The sequence below is a fragment of the Cololabis saira genome, chromosome 21 (assembly GCF_033807715.1).
Source record: "Cololabis saira isolate AMF1-May2022 chromosome 21, fColSai1.1, whole genome shotgun sequence".
NCBI lineage: Eukaryota > Metazoa > Chordata > Actinopteri > Beloniformes > Belonidae > Cololabis > Cololabis saira.
Genome location: NC_084607.1, coordinates 35,433,504 through 35,451,846, shown reverse-complemented (window position 1 = coordinate 35,451,846; position 18,343 = coordinate 35,433,504). Strand labels below are relative to the sequence as shown.

The 18,343-nt window shown below is 42.6% G+C and overlaps 1 protein-coding gene across 2 annotated transcripts in view; it reads right to left on the bottom strand.

The window, feature by feature from the left end:
* Positions 1-420: 420 nt before the first annotated feature.
* The window catches only part of carm1 (coactivator-associated arginine methyltransferase 1), a 37,852-nt gene continuing 19,929 nt past the window's right edge, over positions 421-18,343 (bottom strand). Inside the window, exons 11-16 of one of the 2 annotated variants that reach the window (XM_061712879.1) lie at positions 17,687-17,824; positions 16,001-16,090; positions 15,777-15,889; positions 5,646-5,723; positions 2,759-2,827; positions 421-655 (exon numbers count right to left, since the gene is read on the bottom strand). In XM_061712879.1, the coding sequence (XP_061568863.1) occupies positions 516-655; positions 2,759-2,827; positions 5,646-5,723; positions 15,777-15,889; positions 16,001-16,090; positions 17,687-17,824 (628 nt within the window). In that variant the 3' untranslated portion in view covers positions 421-515. The remainder of the gene's footprint in view (positions 656-2,758; positions 2,828-5,645; positions 5,724-15,776; positions 15,890-16,000; positions 16,091-17,686; positions 17,825-18,343) is intronic. The other variant, XM_061712880.1, reaches the window with a different exon arrangement.

Below are 18,343 nucleotides of genomic sequence, written 5' to 3'. Positions count from 1 at the left end.
AGTCTGTTGTCAAAAACCTGGATCAGCAATGTAAACGGGGAAGCAGCAGCCTGGAGATGAGGAGGATTTCCTGTACAGATGAAGGTCTTGGGTGGGGTACGGAAATGTGGGGGTTGTCGTGGGAACGGAATGATGCTGGTATCGAGCAACGCGCTGATCCTCAGGTAAGGACAAACACTCGGAGGGTCGGGGGCAAAAATAATAATAAAAAAAAAAGGTTGAGGAAGGATCGTGTAAACCTGGGGAGGGACCCATCAGCGAGACAAGGACCTGGACGGATACGAGAGCGTTCGACCGTTGACGTCGTGATGGGCTGAAGTAGAAAAAGGTTGATGAACGAGGGAGAGGAGCGCCAGTATGGCATCAGTTTTGGTATACTGGTTTTGGTTGCAGTTGGTGGGTCCATCAGGGTTTTTTCTATTTTCTTCTCTTTTTTTTTTTTGGAAGGGGAAAGGAGGGGGGAGTTCATCATGCGGGGCGCGGGAGGGCAAACAGCTCTTTGAGAGGTCTTGATCTTAACTGCCGTAGTGCATGGTGTTGCCGGGGACGACCATGGGTGAAGCCATGGAGATGGCGGCGCCCCCCATGGTGAACTGGTTCGTGACGGGGTAGTAAGTACCACTGCTGCTGGGGCCCGACTGTCCGGTGGTGGCTCCTGCAGGGAGAGAGAACCAAAGTTGTTACAAGGAATACTTACTACTTCTACTAATAATAATACTACTACTACTACTGTCATTTAGCAGACGCTTTTATCCAAAGCGACTTACATCTGAGAGAACACAAGCATGAAATCACATATGAGGGTCCAGCTGGATCAGTGCTGGTCAGACTGCTGTGAGGGGTTTTCCCACCCAACACAACAGTCCCTTTATACAGCAAATCTAAGTCTTAAGATACACCACCATAATATCATCTTGTCATAAGTGCAGCTTTCTCAGTGCTGAGTCATGCTAACGACAAATCTAAGAAGTTTACTAGATGAAGAAGTGCTCCTTAAAGAGCTGAATCCCACTGCTGCTTCCACCTGCCTGCGGTCCCCCACCCCCCTCTGGTCATCCTGTTGCTGCTTCCACCTGCCTGCGGTCCCCCACCCCCCTCTGGTCATCCTGTTGCTGCTTCCACCTGCCTGCGGTCCCAAACCCCCCTCTGGTCATCCTGTTGCTGCTTCCACCTGCCTGCGGTCCCCCACCCCCATCTGGTCATCCTGTTGCTGCTTCCACCTGCCTGCGGTCCCCCACCCCCCTCTGGTCATCCTGCTGCTGCTTCCACATGCCTGCGGTCCCCCACCCCCCTCTGGGTATCCTGTTGCTGCTTCCACATGCCTGCAGTCCCCCACCCCCCTCTGGGCATCCTGTTGCTCCTTCCACCTGCCTGCGGTCCCCCACCCCCCTCTGGTCATCCTGTTGCTGCTTCCACCTGCCTGTGGTCCCCCACCCCCCTCTGGGCATCCCGCTGCTGCTTCCACCTGCCTGCTGTGTGCTGCTGACTTCCCCGACCCCCCAGTCTGGACCTCGGCAGGAGGGTCCCCCCTTATGATCCAGGTCCTGGTCCAGGTTTCTTCCCTCCTTAAGGGCAGTTTTTCTTGCCACTGTTTGGCTTAAGGCTTTTCTCTTTTCTCTTTACCTGCCATTGTTTATGTAATAATTGCTCGGGGGTTTATGTTCATGTTCTGGATCTCTGGAAAGCGTCAAGAGACAACATCTGTTGTATTAGACGCTATACAAATCAAATTGAATTGAATTGAACTGAGTCTTTGGCTTTCTCTTAAAAGTAGGTCCAGACCCTGCAGATCTGACCGTTTGGTAGGTCGTTCCACCATCGGGAAACGACGGAGGAGAAGAGTCTGATACTGATTTCACACCACGTTGTGGTGGAAGCACCAGGCGTCTTTCACTGGCTGAGAGGAGCTGTGGAGAGGGAGGGTAGCTCGGGATGAAGGAGTGATGGTAGAGGGAGTGTAGCTCTGGGATGGTAGAGGGAGTGTATCTCTGGATGAAGGAGTGAAGGTAGGCAGGAGTCGTTTGGGTGATTGTTTGGTAGCCAGAAGCAGAGCTTTGAACTTGATGCTGCAACTGGAAGCCAGTGCAGAGCAATTAGCAGCACGAAGACCAGACGTGCTGCTGCATTTTGGGTCATCGGAGGTTTAACTGAGCAGCAGGAAGGCCGACCAACGAGGAACTACAGGAACGCCTGTGCTTTCACCTGAAACTGGCCAGCGGCTTCAAATGCTATCAGTCCACTGAATAGGAATTTATCCTTGAATGGTGTGAGTAGATGGGATACTGTCTACCCGGTAGATTTTTGTCATTATTCTTTGGGTTCATAATGGCTTTCTTTATGTATTTTAATCCAGCTACTGCTATTGAAAACAAAACCAAAGCTCAGTAGACCTAAACCTTAACCCCAAATTATAGCCCAGGACTGTGTGCATGTTTTTGTGAGGGAATACAAAAACACGGGGAGAACATGCAAACTCCACACAGAAAGATCCTTTCTCCAACCCCACCCAGGGTGCTGAAGTCATGGGGGAACTAACACTCACTTCAGCGCCCACAGCGTCCCCGGTGGGAATCGAACCCAGGACCTTCTTGCTTGAGAAAGCCATTTTCAACCCAAAGAATAATGACAAAAATCTACCGGGTAGACAGTATCCCATCTAGTCACACCATTCAAGGCTCTGATTACACATGATAAATTCCTATTCAGTGGACTGATAGCATTGGAAACGGGTCAACTGGCTCGACTGCAGTGGACTTACCCTGGACGATTCCTGTGCTCATGATGGAGCCCATCCTGGAGTGGGTGTGGTTTACGATCCCCGTGTTCACTGTGACCAATCAGAGGAGACAGCAGTCAACAACAGTCTCCAACTGATTTCAGCTCACTGGTGGTCGTAACAAGGTACCAGGGAGGTTCTAGAGTGGTTCCATTGGATTTATATGGAATATCAACCCAATGATCTCCTTGTGGCCTCAGATCGTGGACTGGTGTCTATACTGGTCTCGTTAGACCTCAGATGGTGGACTGGTGTCTATATTGGTCTCGTTAGACCTCAGATGGTGGACTGGTGCCTATATACTCATAGCACAGAGACTGTACTGGTTCGAGTCACGAATGACCTTCTTATGGCCTCAGATAAGGCATTGGTGTCCATACTGGTTCTACTGGACCTCAGTGCTGCTTTTGACACTGTAGATCATGGAGTATGTTGTTGGGATTAAAGGGACAGCTCTATGTTGGTTTAAATCATATCTATCTGACAGGTTCCAGTTTGTTCATGTACATGAAGTTTCTTCAGAACAGTCAAGGGTCTGTTATGGTGTTCCGCAGGGTTCAGTGCTAGGGCCAATCTTGTTCCGTTTATACATGCAGCCATTGGGAAGTATAATCCAGAATCACGGCATACACTTTCATTGCTATGCTGATGATACGCAGCTCTATTTGTCTATGAAGCCGGATGAAACAGAACCGTTAGTTAAACTTCAGGCATGTCTTAGGGACATCAAGGACTGGATGTCCAGAAATTTCTTGCTTCTAAATTCAGATAAAACAGAGGTTATCATTCTTGGTCCAGAGCATCTTAGGAAGGGATTAGATGGTGTTGCGATGGCTTCCAGTGCAACTGTGAGAAACCTTGGTGTTGTTTTCGATAAGGATTTGTCGTTTAAACCATATGTTAAATCAGGTTTGTAAAATAGCATTTTTCCATCTCCATAATATTGAAAAGATTAGGAAAATCCTCTCGCAGAGTGATGCAGAAAAACTAGTTCATGCGTTTGTATCTTCTAGACTAGATTACTGTAATGTGTTGTTAGCAGGATGTCCAAGTAATTTGCTGAATAGGCTCCAGCTGATCCAAAATGCAGCAGCCCGAGTGCTGACAGGAATCAGCAGGAGAGTCCACGTCTCTCCAGTGTTAGCGTCGCTCCATTGGCTACCCGTAAAATTGAGAATCCCATTTAGAATTTTATTACTTGCGTATAAAGCCCAAAACGGCTTAGCTCCGCATTATTTGCAAGACCTGATAGTGCCTTATGTTCCTGGCAGAGCTCTCCGTTCTCAGAGTGCAGGTTTACTCGTAGTTCCTAGAGTATCTAAATGTAGATTTGGAGGGCGGGCGTTCTGCTATCAGGCACCATTACTATGGAACCAACTTCCAATCTGGGTTAAGGTGGCTGACACCACCTGCACCGTTGTATCTCATAGCTATCATTTTTGTCCATCGCTCATGTAGTTTCTTGTGCTAGCTCCCCTTTCTTTTTTTTTCTCTTTTGTACATGGTGCAGCATCCTCTGCTGGTGGCGAAGAGCATCTCTGAATGCACAACACCGGAACTTGCAGCGTGGGAGTGAGAGGGGCAGGGTAACGGCCCGGTCAGGCGGGGGAGCGGTCAGATGGTGGACTGGTATCTATAATGGTCTCGTTAGGCTTCAGATGGTTGACTGGTGTCTATACTGGTCTCTCTAGACCTCAGATGGTGGACTGGTGTCTATACTGGTCTAGTTAGACCTCAGATGGTGGACTGGTGTCTATAATGGTCGTTGCGTTTACCATTACCAGATTAGCGCAAAACCCAACTATCAAGAAAGAAAAGCGTAATGGAAATGATTTTATCAACCAGAGGTGGTCCTGGTGTTTCTCAGGGTTGTGTACTTGGGACATTACTTTCGTAAAACAACAGTAAAAACTTCAGTCATTATGCAAATCATAACCTGTATACTGGACCTAAGATCCAGTTGAAAAGCAGTCAGTTGAAGTACACACAAATCTCTGTGACACAGGCCTGGATAGCTGCTGATTCACGCTCCTAACTCAGATCAGACTCAGGTGGTTGTCTTTGGACCAGAGTACTTCACAAATACACTGCTTAGTCATTTATTAACACTGGATGGCATTCCTGTTACATAATGTGAGGAATCTTGGAATCATTTTAAAAGAGAATTTGACCTTTAAATCACTCATTAAACATGTTTCGATAACTGTTTCTTTATTGTAAAAATAAGGAACGATGTGTTTGAGGAAAAAAAAAAAAAACCTAGTCCCTGCATTTGTTACTTGAACTGGACTATTGCAATTCCTTATCGACCTAAATTAACTCTGAACAACCTCCGGCTGATCCTAAAAGGCCTTGCTGAGATTTCTGATGAGGATTAGCAGGAGAGATCAGATTTCTCTAATCTTAGCTTCCTGTTGAACTGGAGCTCTTAACAGGCCTGCTCCTTCTTATCTCAAAGATGTTATATCATCCCCACAGAGCTCTGGTCTCTCAGTCTGCAGGTTTACTGGTGGTCGTGGAGTAGCCTGGGATGCAGTGCCTACAGTTATCAGGATCTCCTCACTGGTTCTGCTGGAACCAGCTATTGGTTAGTACTCAGGACACACAGCAGTTCATACCTAGGGCTGGATGCACTGTGTTCTCCTCACTCATGTAAGTATGTCAATAAAGGTTGTGTTTCTCTCTTAGTAAGTCGCCTGGGCTAACGATTTAGTTCCTGATTTCACACCAACAGCCAGTTCGGGCAGATGGTTGCTGTAATATATTCGGTCTCACAGTTCTGTAAAGCTGGCAGAACTGGCAGAAACACTGGCATAAACACTGAAAAAGCTACGTCATTGTGTTGATGAACTGTGAAGGTGACTCGTACCGAGGGGGATGAGGTTGTTGTGTGACACTGGCGTGCCGCTGCCGATGACGGTGCTGAGGTCATAAGCTGCAGGCATCCCTGAAAAACAAGAAAAACAAGCAAATAAAAACAGCTGATTTCAGTCTGAAGTTTTCCTAACACTGTGTGACACTGATCGACAGCAGACGTCTCAAACCCTGCACTGAGAGGAGAGGGTTGCTCTGACCCGAGCCCCACCATACTGATCACATGATCAGCTCCTGTGGAAAAGGTCTGACATTAAAAACAACAAAACTATACTGCACTAACTCTGGCTGCTTTGAAGATGCTATGTGAATCGTCACAGCCATGTCAGTAGTTCATGAACAGACAGACGAGCTGGAGGGGATATTTAAGGGTGCTTTCACACCTGTCCGGTTTGGAGCAGTTGTTCCGGAACAGGGAGCGTTTCCCCCTAAAGGCTGAATTATAGTTATGTGTCAAACCAACGCCGTGCCTACGCTGTCACCGTGACGCCGTTGTGAACCTTCAGACTTCCTGTCACTCCATTTCGCCACGGTGCAGTTCCCCCCGCGACCGCTAGTCAGCGATCTTTTCCTGCATGGTTTATCCGACTTTTTCCGGTCACAGTGAATCAAAGAGATAAGGACAACTATTGTGCAAAAAAACAAAAAAAAGAAATCACACACACGAAGAAAAGAGCGCTGAAAGTTCACGACTGCTTCTAACCGGAAACCGGAAAATGCGTTGCCAGTGACGGTGTGGGCTACGGCGTAGGGTACGCGTCGACGCGTACCCTACGCTGTAGGCACGGCGTCGTTTTGACGCAGAACCATAACTCAGCCTTAAAGATCGGTTGGTTATACACACTACTCAGGCTCATTTAAAGTCTATGCAAGGCTGGACTATTTTTTTATGTTTAATGTGGACAGATTTAAGATAAAAGGATGTGAGGTACTAACGAGGGATTTATCTGATCACAGTCCCGTCTCTATATCAATACATGTGGCTAGGAAATCACGCAACACATTGTGGAAACTTAATTCGCACATACTTAATGACCCGACCATAGTATCCAAAATTAAGGAAAACATTAAAGAATTTCTAGAAATTAACGACACAGGGGACGTGTCACCAGCCATCCTATGGGACACGCTCAAAGCGGTAATGAGAGGTAAACTGATCTCTACTTCCTCTTACCTGAAGAGAATTAAAGGACAAAAACTAAAAGACTTACAGGTAAATCTGAAGCTGAAACAGCGGGAAGATATCAACAATCCGAACCCCACTATAAAACAGGAAATTAGGAAATTACAGGGTGAAATCGACGACATTTACACGCAAGAGGCCCAAAAGAATTTAATCTTTTTAAGACAGAGATATTATGAGATAGGAGGAAAATCGGCGAAATACCTGGCCTATAAATTGCGCAAACAACAGGAGGAAAGCGCAATATATAAGATTAAGAACCCTAAAACTATGATGTTGGAAACAAAAATTGAGAAGATTCAGGAATGTTTTGAGGCTTTTTACAGGGATTTATACTCACAGCCTAACGTGTCTGAGGAGAACACCATCGATGTTTTTCTTAACTCTTTAGATTTACCCTCACTCCTGGACCCCCAAAATGAGGATTTAATAAAACCAATCTCAGCAGAGGAAATTAATACAGCCATCAACAGGCTAAAATCAGGAAAAGCAGTCGGGCCAGATGGGTACAATTCTCATTGGTATCGTAACCTAAGGACAGAATTAGTCCCATTGCTTCAAAAGACATTTAATTTTGTCCTGCAGGAGGGAATAATCCCGCCCTCCTGGAGGGAGGCAACCATTTCTGTTATCCCGAAAGAGGGGAAGGATAGACAGGAATGCGGAAATTATCGCCCAATTAGTGTCCTCAATCTGGATTATAAATTATTCACCTCTATTTTTGCTCGTAGATTGGAGACGCTGCTGCCTGAACTAGTCAATCTAGATCAGACTGGCTTTATTCATCATAGACAAACATCAGACAACATCAGAAGAATATTACATATCCTAGGAAAAATACAAGAGGACAAAATTCAAGCTATTATAGGGAGTTTGGATGCGCAGAAAGCTTTTGACTCCGTAATTTGGGCTTTCTTGTACAAAACCATGAGAAAGTTTGGTTTCCATGATAAGTTTATCAGAGTGATTCAGGCGCTATATGATAAACCCTCAGCCCGTATCAAAGTCAATGGAGATCTATCTGGGTCTTTCAACTTGTATCGGGGGTGTAGACAGGGTTGTGCAATTTCGCCGCTCCTTTTTGATCTGTTCATAGAAGTATTAGGCCAGTCAATAAGACAAAATGTAAATATCAAGGGTATTGTAATGTCAGGAGTTGAACACAAGGTGGCAATGTTTGCAGATGACGTGCTGGTCTGCCTGGGGGAGCCAGAAGGTTCATTTAATGAATTAATGTCCACGTTGTCTGATTTTGGTAAATTATCTGGCTACAAAGTTAATATTTCAAAAACTCAGGTGATGACATTAAACTATATAGTCCCTGCGACTTTACGTAGGAAATTTAAGGTAAATTGGAAAAATGAGATCATTAAATATCTAGGTGTACACTTAACTAAGGATCTTTCAGGACTCTTCCGGGCAAACTATGTACCAATATCCTCGAAAATAAAAGCAGATCTGCATAGATGGAATCTGGTGCCCTTTCTGAGCCTTAGCTCAAGAATAAGCGCAGTAAAAATGAGTGTACTCCCCCGACTACTTTACTTGTTTAGGAACTTGCCTGTAGAGGTGAGTGAAACTCAGTTTAGGGAATGGGATAAATGGATCTCCAGATTTGTTTGGCAGGGCCGGAAACCGAGAATTAAATATGCCACCCTTCAACTTCACAAGGATTCTGGGGGGATGGGTCTCCCTTGTCTAAAGAATTATTATTATGCTGCTCAAATAGCTCCTCTACTATATTGGAGTAATGGAACATATGCGGCTAAGTGGAAGGAGCTGGAGTCCAATCTAGTAGATCCATTCCCCATTCAAGCTGTGTTGGCGGATGAGGGTATAATGTGTCAGTTACAAAAGCTGGGGAACCCATGGCTGAACCACACGTTTCAAGTCTGGCAGAAGGTGATTAATATGAGCAATATACATAGAATGTTGAGAATGTTCAGATGGTTTGCGTTTGATTCTGATTTTTCCCCCAACAGGCATGATTCTAGCTTCAAATCGTGGACAATGTATGGTTTTACAACATTTCTTTCACTCACTCATAAGAACACTGTATTCAGCTTTGAGGTTTTACAGGATAAACATGGCTTACAACGAAATGATTTCCATAGATATCTGCAACTACGATCTTATATTGATCGTGAATGTAAAATGACAGGTCTCTCAGATGTCGAATTAGAATTTTACCACATTTTGAAAAATGCCATGACAATGACTCCAGCCAACTCCATCTCCAAGCTGTACACAGCTATATCCCATGCCAATAATAGCGACACTCTTTACATCAAAGCTAAATGGGAAAGGGAAGCAAGGATTGACATTTCTGAGGAGACTTGGAGCAATATCTGGTCCTTCCAATGGACAACATCTAGCTCCATGGACTGGAGAGAGCACTGTTGGAAGAATATCATTAGATATTTCAAGACACCGTACCAGGAGAAATACAAAGGGGCAAATTTGCCATGTTGGAGACAATGTGGCTCGACTATGGCTAACCACTATCACATTTTTTGGGACTGCCCCAAGCTGAAGGTGTTCTGGAGGGGTATTCAGGCTTCAGTAAGCACAGTTTTTAACATTCAGTTTCCTCTGAGTTTTGACGTGTTATATCTAGGTCATGTTACTGTTTTGGAATGTAGGCGAGAGATAAAATTGCTGCAATTGCTCTTGGTGGCGAGTAAGAAAGCAATAACCAGGAGATGGTTAACTCCGACCCCACCTACTCTAGAAGACTGGATCGGTATCACCTTAGAGATTTTCAGGATGGAAAAGCTGACCTTCCAACTAAAAGCACAACGGGACATGTTCTATAAGATTTGGAATAACTGGATTGTATTTATCACCCCCATGAGAGCAGATTTTGTTTGATTTCACTGGTAATATGTAATTCATTGTTTTGACCTCGACTGGGTTTTATGTTTGGTTCAACACAGCAGCGGCAGGTGACCTCCTTTCTGTTCATAGTTCATGTAAACGTTAATTTTTGTGACTTAAACTAGCAAAACCGGAAGGACATTCATTTTCATATGATTGAGTGTTGCTGTATCGTTTTATTTATTGTCCTTTCCAAATAAAGAAACAATTTAAAAAAAAAAAAAGATCGGTTGGTTTGGTACATGGGAACACAGCAACGGCTCGGATGCGGGACAAAACAAGCGAGTCGAGATCCTAGGAAAGGTTAGGGTTTGGTTCTCGGCTCGCTTCCATTCCAGACCTGGAGCGGTTCGTTTGCAGTGAGAACAGAATCCACACAGCAACCCACACAACTCACTCATAAGCTGCTTTCACATAGAGCGCGGTTTGCACCGCGCCCACCGCCGGGTAGGGAGCAGAGTCGGCGCAGAGTCTCCACCACCTTCTCTCCTATTGGACACAACCTTCTCCCTTCTCTCCTATTGGACGTGCAGAGATGTCGTCACAGCGCGGCACGGTGAAATTAAAAAAATTTTCAATTCAGGCAGGCAGGCGCGGCGCAGCCACCGCGGCAGGCGTCCTCTCGTGCGGCAGAGCGGTCCACTTTTGCGCCGCGGTAGCACATACTCCATGAATGTGATCGCCGGCGGCGGTCTGCGCTTTGCGCCCTCGATGTGAAAGGGTTTATAACCATTGTTGTTTTTCCTGGGGTACGGAAGAGGAAACTCCTTCCGCGTTCATTTCTGACCAATCAGAGAACAGTTGGTTCATGGCATTTGTTAACAGCTTTGAACCGCTACAGACGGTTGCCTTGTGAACACAAACGCCACAAATGAAACAACTGTATCGATTTAGCCCCTGAATCAGAACAAAACAAACAGGCCACAGGTCTGAAAGCAGCCTAAAACGGGTGCTGAAAGCCTTTTACATATGGTCCGGTCGTGAGGTCCCGATCGCATCACGTCAGATTTTTTTCCGTTTTTATTTCACTAAATGACATTATTCATTTATGTGTGTCCTCCGTTTTCCCCGTTAATAACAGTTCATGTCAGGCGGGGAGTGGGCGTAACCGTCAACCAAAAGCAGCAGCAGTAGCAGCTGAGGAACACGGAGGGAACTTGAAGCGGCTCCTTTTAGCACCGGTCTACAGCGCTAAAACCACTCCTACTGTTTGGAATTTGGGAATTTTCTGTGATTGACATAAGAGCTCCCTTTTTTATTTACTGGACTGTCTCAGAAAATTTGAATATTGTGATTTTCTGTAATGCAATTACAAAAACAAAAATGTCATACATTCTGGATTCAATACAAATCAACTGAAATATTGCAAGCCTTTTATTATTTTAATATTGCTGATCATGCTTACAGCTTAAGAAAACTCAAATATCCTATCTCAAAAAATAAGAATATTCTAGGAATCTTAAGCTGTAAACCATAATCAGCAATATTAAAATAATAAAAGGCTTGCAATATTTCAGTTGATTTGTTTTTTGTTTGTACTGTTTATTCCGAATATGCCAGGAAGCAAAATAATAAAGCATAGAAAAACCTAAAATAAATGACATATTCGAAAAGGAGTGAGAAGAAGCATAGCTTATTAGCTCTCACCCCTTTGTCTAAAATAAAAAAATATATATATATTATATATATATATACATACACATATACACTGTATATACATACACACATACATATACACATACATAGTCTAGATACTGTATCCATATATACACATACACACATACCTAAACATACCTACACATACATGCACACATATACATATACACATATATATACCCACACATACATACACACACACACAGGCTTCTCTGCCTCTCATCAACATGCCATATCAAATGAATGATAATAAACAATAATCATACATGAACTTTATCCTTCGTACCCTTTAAACAACATATTTTTGTACATTTTCTTGAACTGTTGGATGTTTGGACTTTGTTTGAGTTCCTCACTTAGGTTGTTCCATAGCTTGACACCGGTAATAGATATACAGAAACCTTTCAAGGTTGTTCGTATGTTTAAGATTTTGAAGTTATGTTTCCCTCTTAACTGATACCCTCCCTCCCGATTCCTAAATACATTTTGGATATTTTCTGGTAATTGTCTGTTTTTTGCTTTATACATGATGATTGCTGTTTGGTAAGATATGATGTCAGTGAATTTCAGTAATTTTGATTGTATAAAAAGTGGATTTGTGTGTTCCAAGTATTTGACCTTATGAATAGTCCTTATTGCTCTTTTCTGTAGGATGGTAAGTGACTGTAATGAAGTTTTGTAATTATTTCCCCAAATCTCAGCACAGTAATGTAAATATGGCAAGACCAGTGAACAGTAAAGTGTGCGAAGTGAATTGTGATCCAGTAGTTGTTTTGCTTTGTGTATGACTGCAATGCTTTTTGAAACTTTGGACTGTACATGTTTGATGTGTGGTTTCCAACTCAGTCTGTCATCTACTGTAACCCCAAGAAATTTGTTTTCGTGCACCCTTTCAATTTCAATCCCATCTATTTCTATTTGCACCTTTGTGTTTACTGTGCATTTGCCAAATAACATAAACTTGGTCTTACTTACATTTAATGATAATTTATTCCAGTCAAACCATATTTTTAGTTTTTTCATTTCCTTGTTTATAACTGTTTCCACTTGTTTAATGTTTTCACCCGAATAAAAAATATTGGTGTCATCTGCGAAATTGACCAATTTTAACCACCTAGATACTTTACAAATGTCATTAATATACAGGATAAACAATTTGGGGCCCAATACTGACCCCTGTGGGACACCACAAACAATGTCCAGAAATCCAGAGCAGTGATTACCCAACCTTACAAACTGTTGCCGTCCTTTCAAATAACTTTTTACCCAGTCTAATACCAGTCCCCTTATCCCATATTTTTCCAGTTTATTGAACAGTATGTTATGGTTAATTGTGTCAAATGCTTTTTTGAGATCAATGAATACTCCTATTTGTAATGAATCCAAAATGTATGACATTTTAGTTTTTTTAATTGCATTAAAGAAAATAAAGAACTTAACACAATATTCAAATTTTCTGAGACAGTCCTGTATTTATCTTTTTAAGTATTTCACAAGTATTAGATCAGGACTCGGTATCGTCAGGTACTCAAAACCAACTGTCCTGGACTTGGACCCGGGAGCTGAACTGATCAGCACATCCATACGGTCCGGTTTCAGGACAGTGGACAGAGAAGTGAGACATGTTCCCACTTTACGGACCAACTCTTTCAGATGTGCTGCTGCAATCAAATTATGAGAATTTTTACTGGAGGTGGAACATTTGCCAGGTTTAAACATAAATGCTTTCAGTTCTATTGTGAGATTTGCAAACGACAGCACTCTTGGCCTCCCTTTATCCCGCTAAAACGTGGGAGTTGCTGCAGAGTTTAACATGCATGTGCATGTTCTGAGCACACATGAAGGAGTGAACTTTAAAATGAAATATTTGCATAAAGCGACCTGCTGGAGAGCTGAATAAATCTGAGTAAAGAAAAGCCTTTTCCTCTCCGTTTGCCTCCTCGCTGTGCTGTTGTGCCAGGACGCTTCCTATGGCGCTTTTCCACTAGAACCTACTCAGCCCGACTCAACTCGCCTTTGCGCTTTTCCACTAGGGGTCTAACGTGCCGAGTAGATACTTTTTCTGCAACTATTCTGCAGAGGTTCTAAGCTGCTGAGTCGGCTGTATCTGACATCATCACACTACAGGACACCGATTGGTCGGCGGGTTGGAGTCAGACGTCTGAGTCAGGAGGAGGAAATCGGAGAAAGAGACTCTGACGGATTCTTGTTCATTTTATTCCACCAACAACGGCAGCAAAAGTCTGTTTGATGATCCAACTTTGAGGTGCAGATGTTCATAAACCTGGTGCTGAGGAGAGAATTAAAAAGGGATCTAGACGGAGATAAGGAACGACCAGATCCACCAGGCGATCTGTCTCTTCATAGCTGCTCACGGCTCCAGCTGACTTTTCAGCAGGGCAGAGACAAACTAAAAAAAATTAAAAAGCGTTGTCTCTTGAAGCTTCTTCATTTAGATACACAATCAAATACGTCACAGCAGCTTCACTCCAACCTCCTACTTCTGATCTGGGTATCGAAAGTAAACAAGGGCAAGATGAGCCGAGTCGGGCTGAGTAGGTACTAGTATAAAAGTGCCACTAGTGTGGGTTTGCCTGAAGTCTCTCCGAACTTCTGGAAAGTGTTTGGAAAGTGAATTGAGCGATAACGCCAGGCTCCCTGTAGCACCCTATAATGTAATAATTTCCTGAAAATGTAATAACGCCTGAAAATGTAATAAAACCCAATAATGTAATAACTTCACCAATAATGTAATAAAATATCCTGACTGATATTGTAATAAAATTTTTACCGATAATGTAATATCTTATTACATTATTGGGAATTTATTACATGGAACTCAAAGTCTGCGATTTAACCCAATAGTCATTCTGGTGTTTCAAATCCAGTGTATATAACATTCTTAGATGCTTAAAACACAAAATGTAAAATTCTGGACTGAAAATGAACATATATATTACATTATTTGTCAAGTATTACATTATCAGTTTTGGAAAAAAAAAAAGTAAAAAAGTGTAATACATTCCAAATAATGTAATAAGGTATTACATTATCGATATTTTATTACATTATTGGTGAAGTTATTACATTATTGGATTTTATTACATTTTCGAATGAGTTAAAGGGAAAGTTCGGTTTTTTACAACCTGGACCTTATTTCTGGCATTTTTTATGGTCGTATACTCACCCAGGCAAGTTTGGTGTCATTTGGAGTCCTTCGGAAGATATTAGGGGTTTTTTTGCGAGCCGCTTCTCCATATAACGGTAGTGAACGGGGCACAGCGGGACACAGACGATGCAGCGTCTAAATAACACATGATTGCCGCGAAACTCGTTCATTTCTTTTATGAATCACTAGATCTGCTTCCAGGACCTGTTGTCTACGTCCGGGGCTGTGTGTGTAACAAATAAATCAGTTTGTAAACAAGACCTCTGAACTCATGACGTCATCTCTGTGCGCGCATCCACGACGCAGCTCTGTGTACAGCTGGAGTTCACTACTGTTAGTTTACTGTTAGTTATTTGAAACATGTCTGAATATTTCAATATATCAAATTCTGAGGTTGTGGACGACGACTTTGAATATGATGGACGTCCTTACCGTTTTGAGCCAGAGTATACGGCTGAAGAGCTCACTGAACGGAGGACAGAGTGCGCGCACAGAGATGACGTCATGAGTAGGAATGAGAGGAAGCAGATCTAGTGATTCATAAAAGAAATGAACGAGTTTCGCTGCAATAATGTGTTATTTAGACGCTGCATCGTCTGTGTTGCGTACAGGTTGCGTACAACGATTGTCTGCGTATTTTGCTTGGGAAACCAAGATGGTCTACTGCAAGTGAACTCTTTTGTAAAGTACAAGTTATCACTTTTCATGCACTTTTGAGGCGATTGATGTTCAAATTCATATGTCGACTTAATAGCTCTTGTAATGCCATTATTATGATGTTAACCAACCCAGTCCTCAGTGCTGTAAGATACCAGTCTGCTATGTGGAAACACTGGTATGACTGTCTTTTTTAAATATTGTTGTATGTTTGTTTGTCTTTTTTAATGGACCTGAGTCTAAATAAAAAGATTGATTGATTGATTGATTGATTGTGTCCCGCTGTGCCCCGTTCACTACCGTTATATGGAGAAGCGGCTCGCAAAAAACCCCTTAATATCTTCCGAAGGACTCCAAATGACACCAAACTTGCCTGGGTGAGTATACGACCATAAAAAATGCCAGAAATAAGGTCCAGGTTGTAAAAAACCGAACTTTCCCTTTAAGTGCAAATGTTATTACATTTTCAGGAAATTATTACATTATAGGGTGCTACACTCCCAGTTGGAGGAAGCTTTTCTGCTTGGTGGGTTAAAGCCGACTTCCCCCTAACAACAGCCCCAGCGGTGTTTCTGTGTGTTCACCTGATACAGCCATCCCCTGATTCATGTTGTAGGCCGCCCCCGTGTTCCACATGTTCTCGGATGGGGAGGTGTAGTGTGAGCCGGGAGGGGGGTTGGGGGTGGTGCCTGTGTACCTGCAAACACATGCACACAGACGTAAGGCGGAGAACACGAGCGCTGCTCCTACCACGCGGCATGGGAGCGGTGAGCGGAGCAGAGTCTCTTCCGTTCAGGGAGTAACTCACCTGAAAAAGGGATTCTTCAAGTCCAGGAGGTTGCTGGACTTTGATCCTGTCTGGTCCACCTGGGCTACAATACTGATGTCATAGCTTTGTCTGTGGAGGAGGACAGCATCGTTACACATCTCACTCACATCAATCATCCTGACAACAGATTACATCCCTGAAACACATTTCTACTAGGGATGCAACGGTTCATGTAGCCCACGCTTCGGTTCGGTTTGGGTTATCTGCATAAAGAGAGATTTTTTTCCCCAAAATTATCTGTTTATTTTGCTTGTCACAATGTAAATTATTATAATTCTTTTAAGTCAACAGCCTCTTAATATTGACAACTCAGTGCAGTTAGTACAGTATGGAAGAGTATTAGGGCCATGCAAGAGAAGAAAAATTTGAGAGTGGAAGATTTTTTTTATTGTGCACTTCGAAAAAAAAGTCGTAATGTCAAGATTAATGTTGAAATACAATTGAGAAAAAAGTTGACATTTACTTTTTTCTTGGCATTTCGACTTTTTTCTCGAAGTATACTTCAACAATATTCTCGACATTTTGACTTTTTTTCTCGAAATTGTACTTCAACATTAATAATTATTTATCAATAATTAATAATAATTAATAATTAGTTAATTCAACATTAACTTTTCGACTTTTTTCTCGACATTTCGAATATTTTCAGAGAGAAAAAATAATTTCTGTAGAATCCCCGACTGATGATGGTTGAACTCTCAAACTGATGGTTCACAATGTTTTTATTCCTTGGATGTAAATACACTGCAAACACACCATAAGAGCTATAAAGGAATCCAATAAAATAAAATAGAGTTAGTCTTTCTACATTCATATAAGTTTCATTTAAATTGCTGCTCGGCTACCGTTAACCGCAATACATGAGTAACCATGGCAACCAAACTCAAGCTGGACATAAATACGGCATAAGATTTGCAAAGAAAACAAATCCTGATCAGCAGGTTCTTTTTGTGTCAGTTAGGCTCCACTTTAGCATTCCTGACACTAGTTTAGTCTTTCAGACACACTTTCTACTGCCGTTAAACTTTACCGTTAAAGTCTGAAGCGCCGGATGTTTACAAGGTCTCGGTGAGACGCCTTCAAAATAAAAGCACTAAATATCGGTCTCCTTAATATATAACAAATAAAATAAAAGCCTGGCTTTAAATAACTTTAGAGAAAAACATAAAAACACATTTATAGAAATGCTCATATTAAAAGGTAATTTACAATTTCCATTATTTTATTTTATTTTTTCGAAAATTATGTTTTATTATTCATTATTATTATTATTATTATTATTATTATTATTATTATTATTACTACTATAGAGAAAATACCACAGTTTTTAATGCCGATCTTGTCATTTTATCAGCTACACCTTTAGATTGGGCCGTGAAAATATTGTCAGACATTGAACCGGTCCTGGACAGAAAAGGTTGGACACCACTATTGTAAAGCATTAATGCAAAATTAAAGGCAAAACCAAAAATCTGCAGCACACAAGGGCGTATTGAACCGTGGAGGGCGAACCGAGCATTTGGGTTTTATACTGAGAACCGTTGCATCCCTAGTTTCTACATTAGCTGCTTGGTTTTCTCTCTGAAAGCCGTCTTTGATCTGATTGGGCTGCCTGTCCTTAATATCTGGGCTGTTACTTGAACGTGAGCAGATCTGCTGTCGTACCTCTTGTTGGCCACGAGCACGGCGGTGCCTGACAGCGTGTCCCCGGCCTTGGTGAAGAGCGGCGACTGCAGCAGGCAGCGCACCTGGTACCAGTGGGTGAGGGGCTCCGTGGGGGCCGTGGACAGCCATATTGTCATCCTACAGGGGACAGGGGGACATGACTGAACCTTATATACCTCTGCACTCACTACAGATGAGTTAACTTCAGTTTTAAAAGCAGTTGTGTGGACTGGGTAAACAACAAACTTGTTTTAAATGTATCTAAAACCAACTGTATGGTAATTGGCTCACATCACAACATTAGTAAAAACCCCCAGTTAAATCTAAAAATTAATGACATATATATCAACCAAGTGCAAGATACCAAATTGCTGGGAGTTGTCATAGATGACAAACTTTCATGGAAAACACATATAAATAAAATCGTTAATAAAATGGGAAGTGGCATCTCTGTCATTAGAAGATTAAGGGCATATTTGTCACCAAAATCAACTAAATTAATAATACAAGCTTTGATCTTGTCAAATCTTGACTCCTGCCCAGTGGTCTGGTCAAACGCCACAGCAGATATTAGAGTTGTCCCGATCCGATCACGTGATCGGAAATCGGGGCCGATCACGTGATTGCAGACTCGATCCGGACTCGGGCGTTATGAGC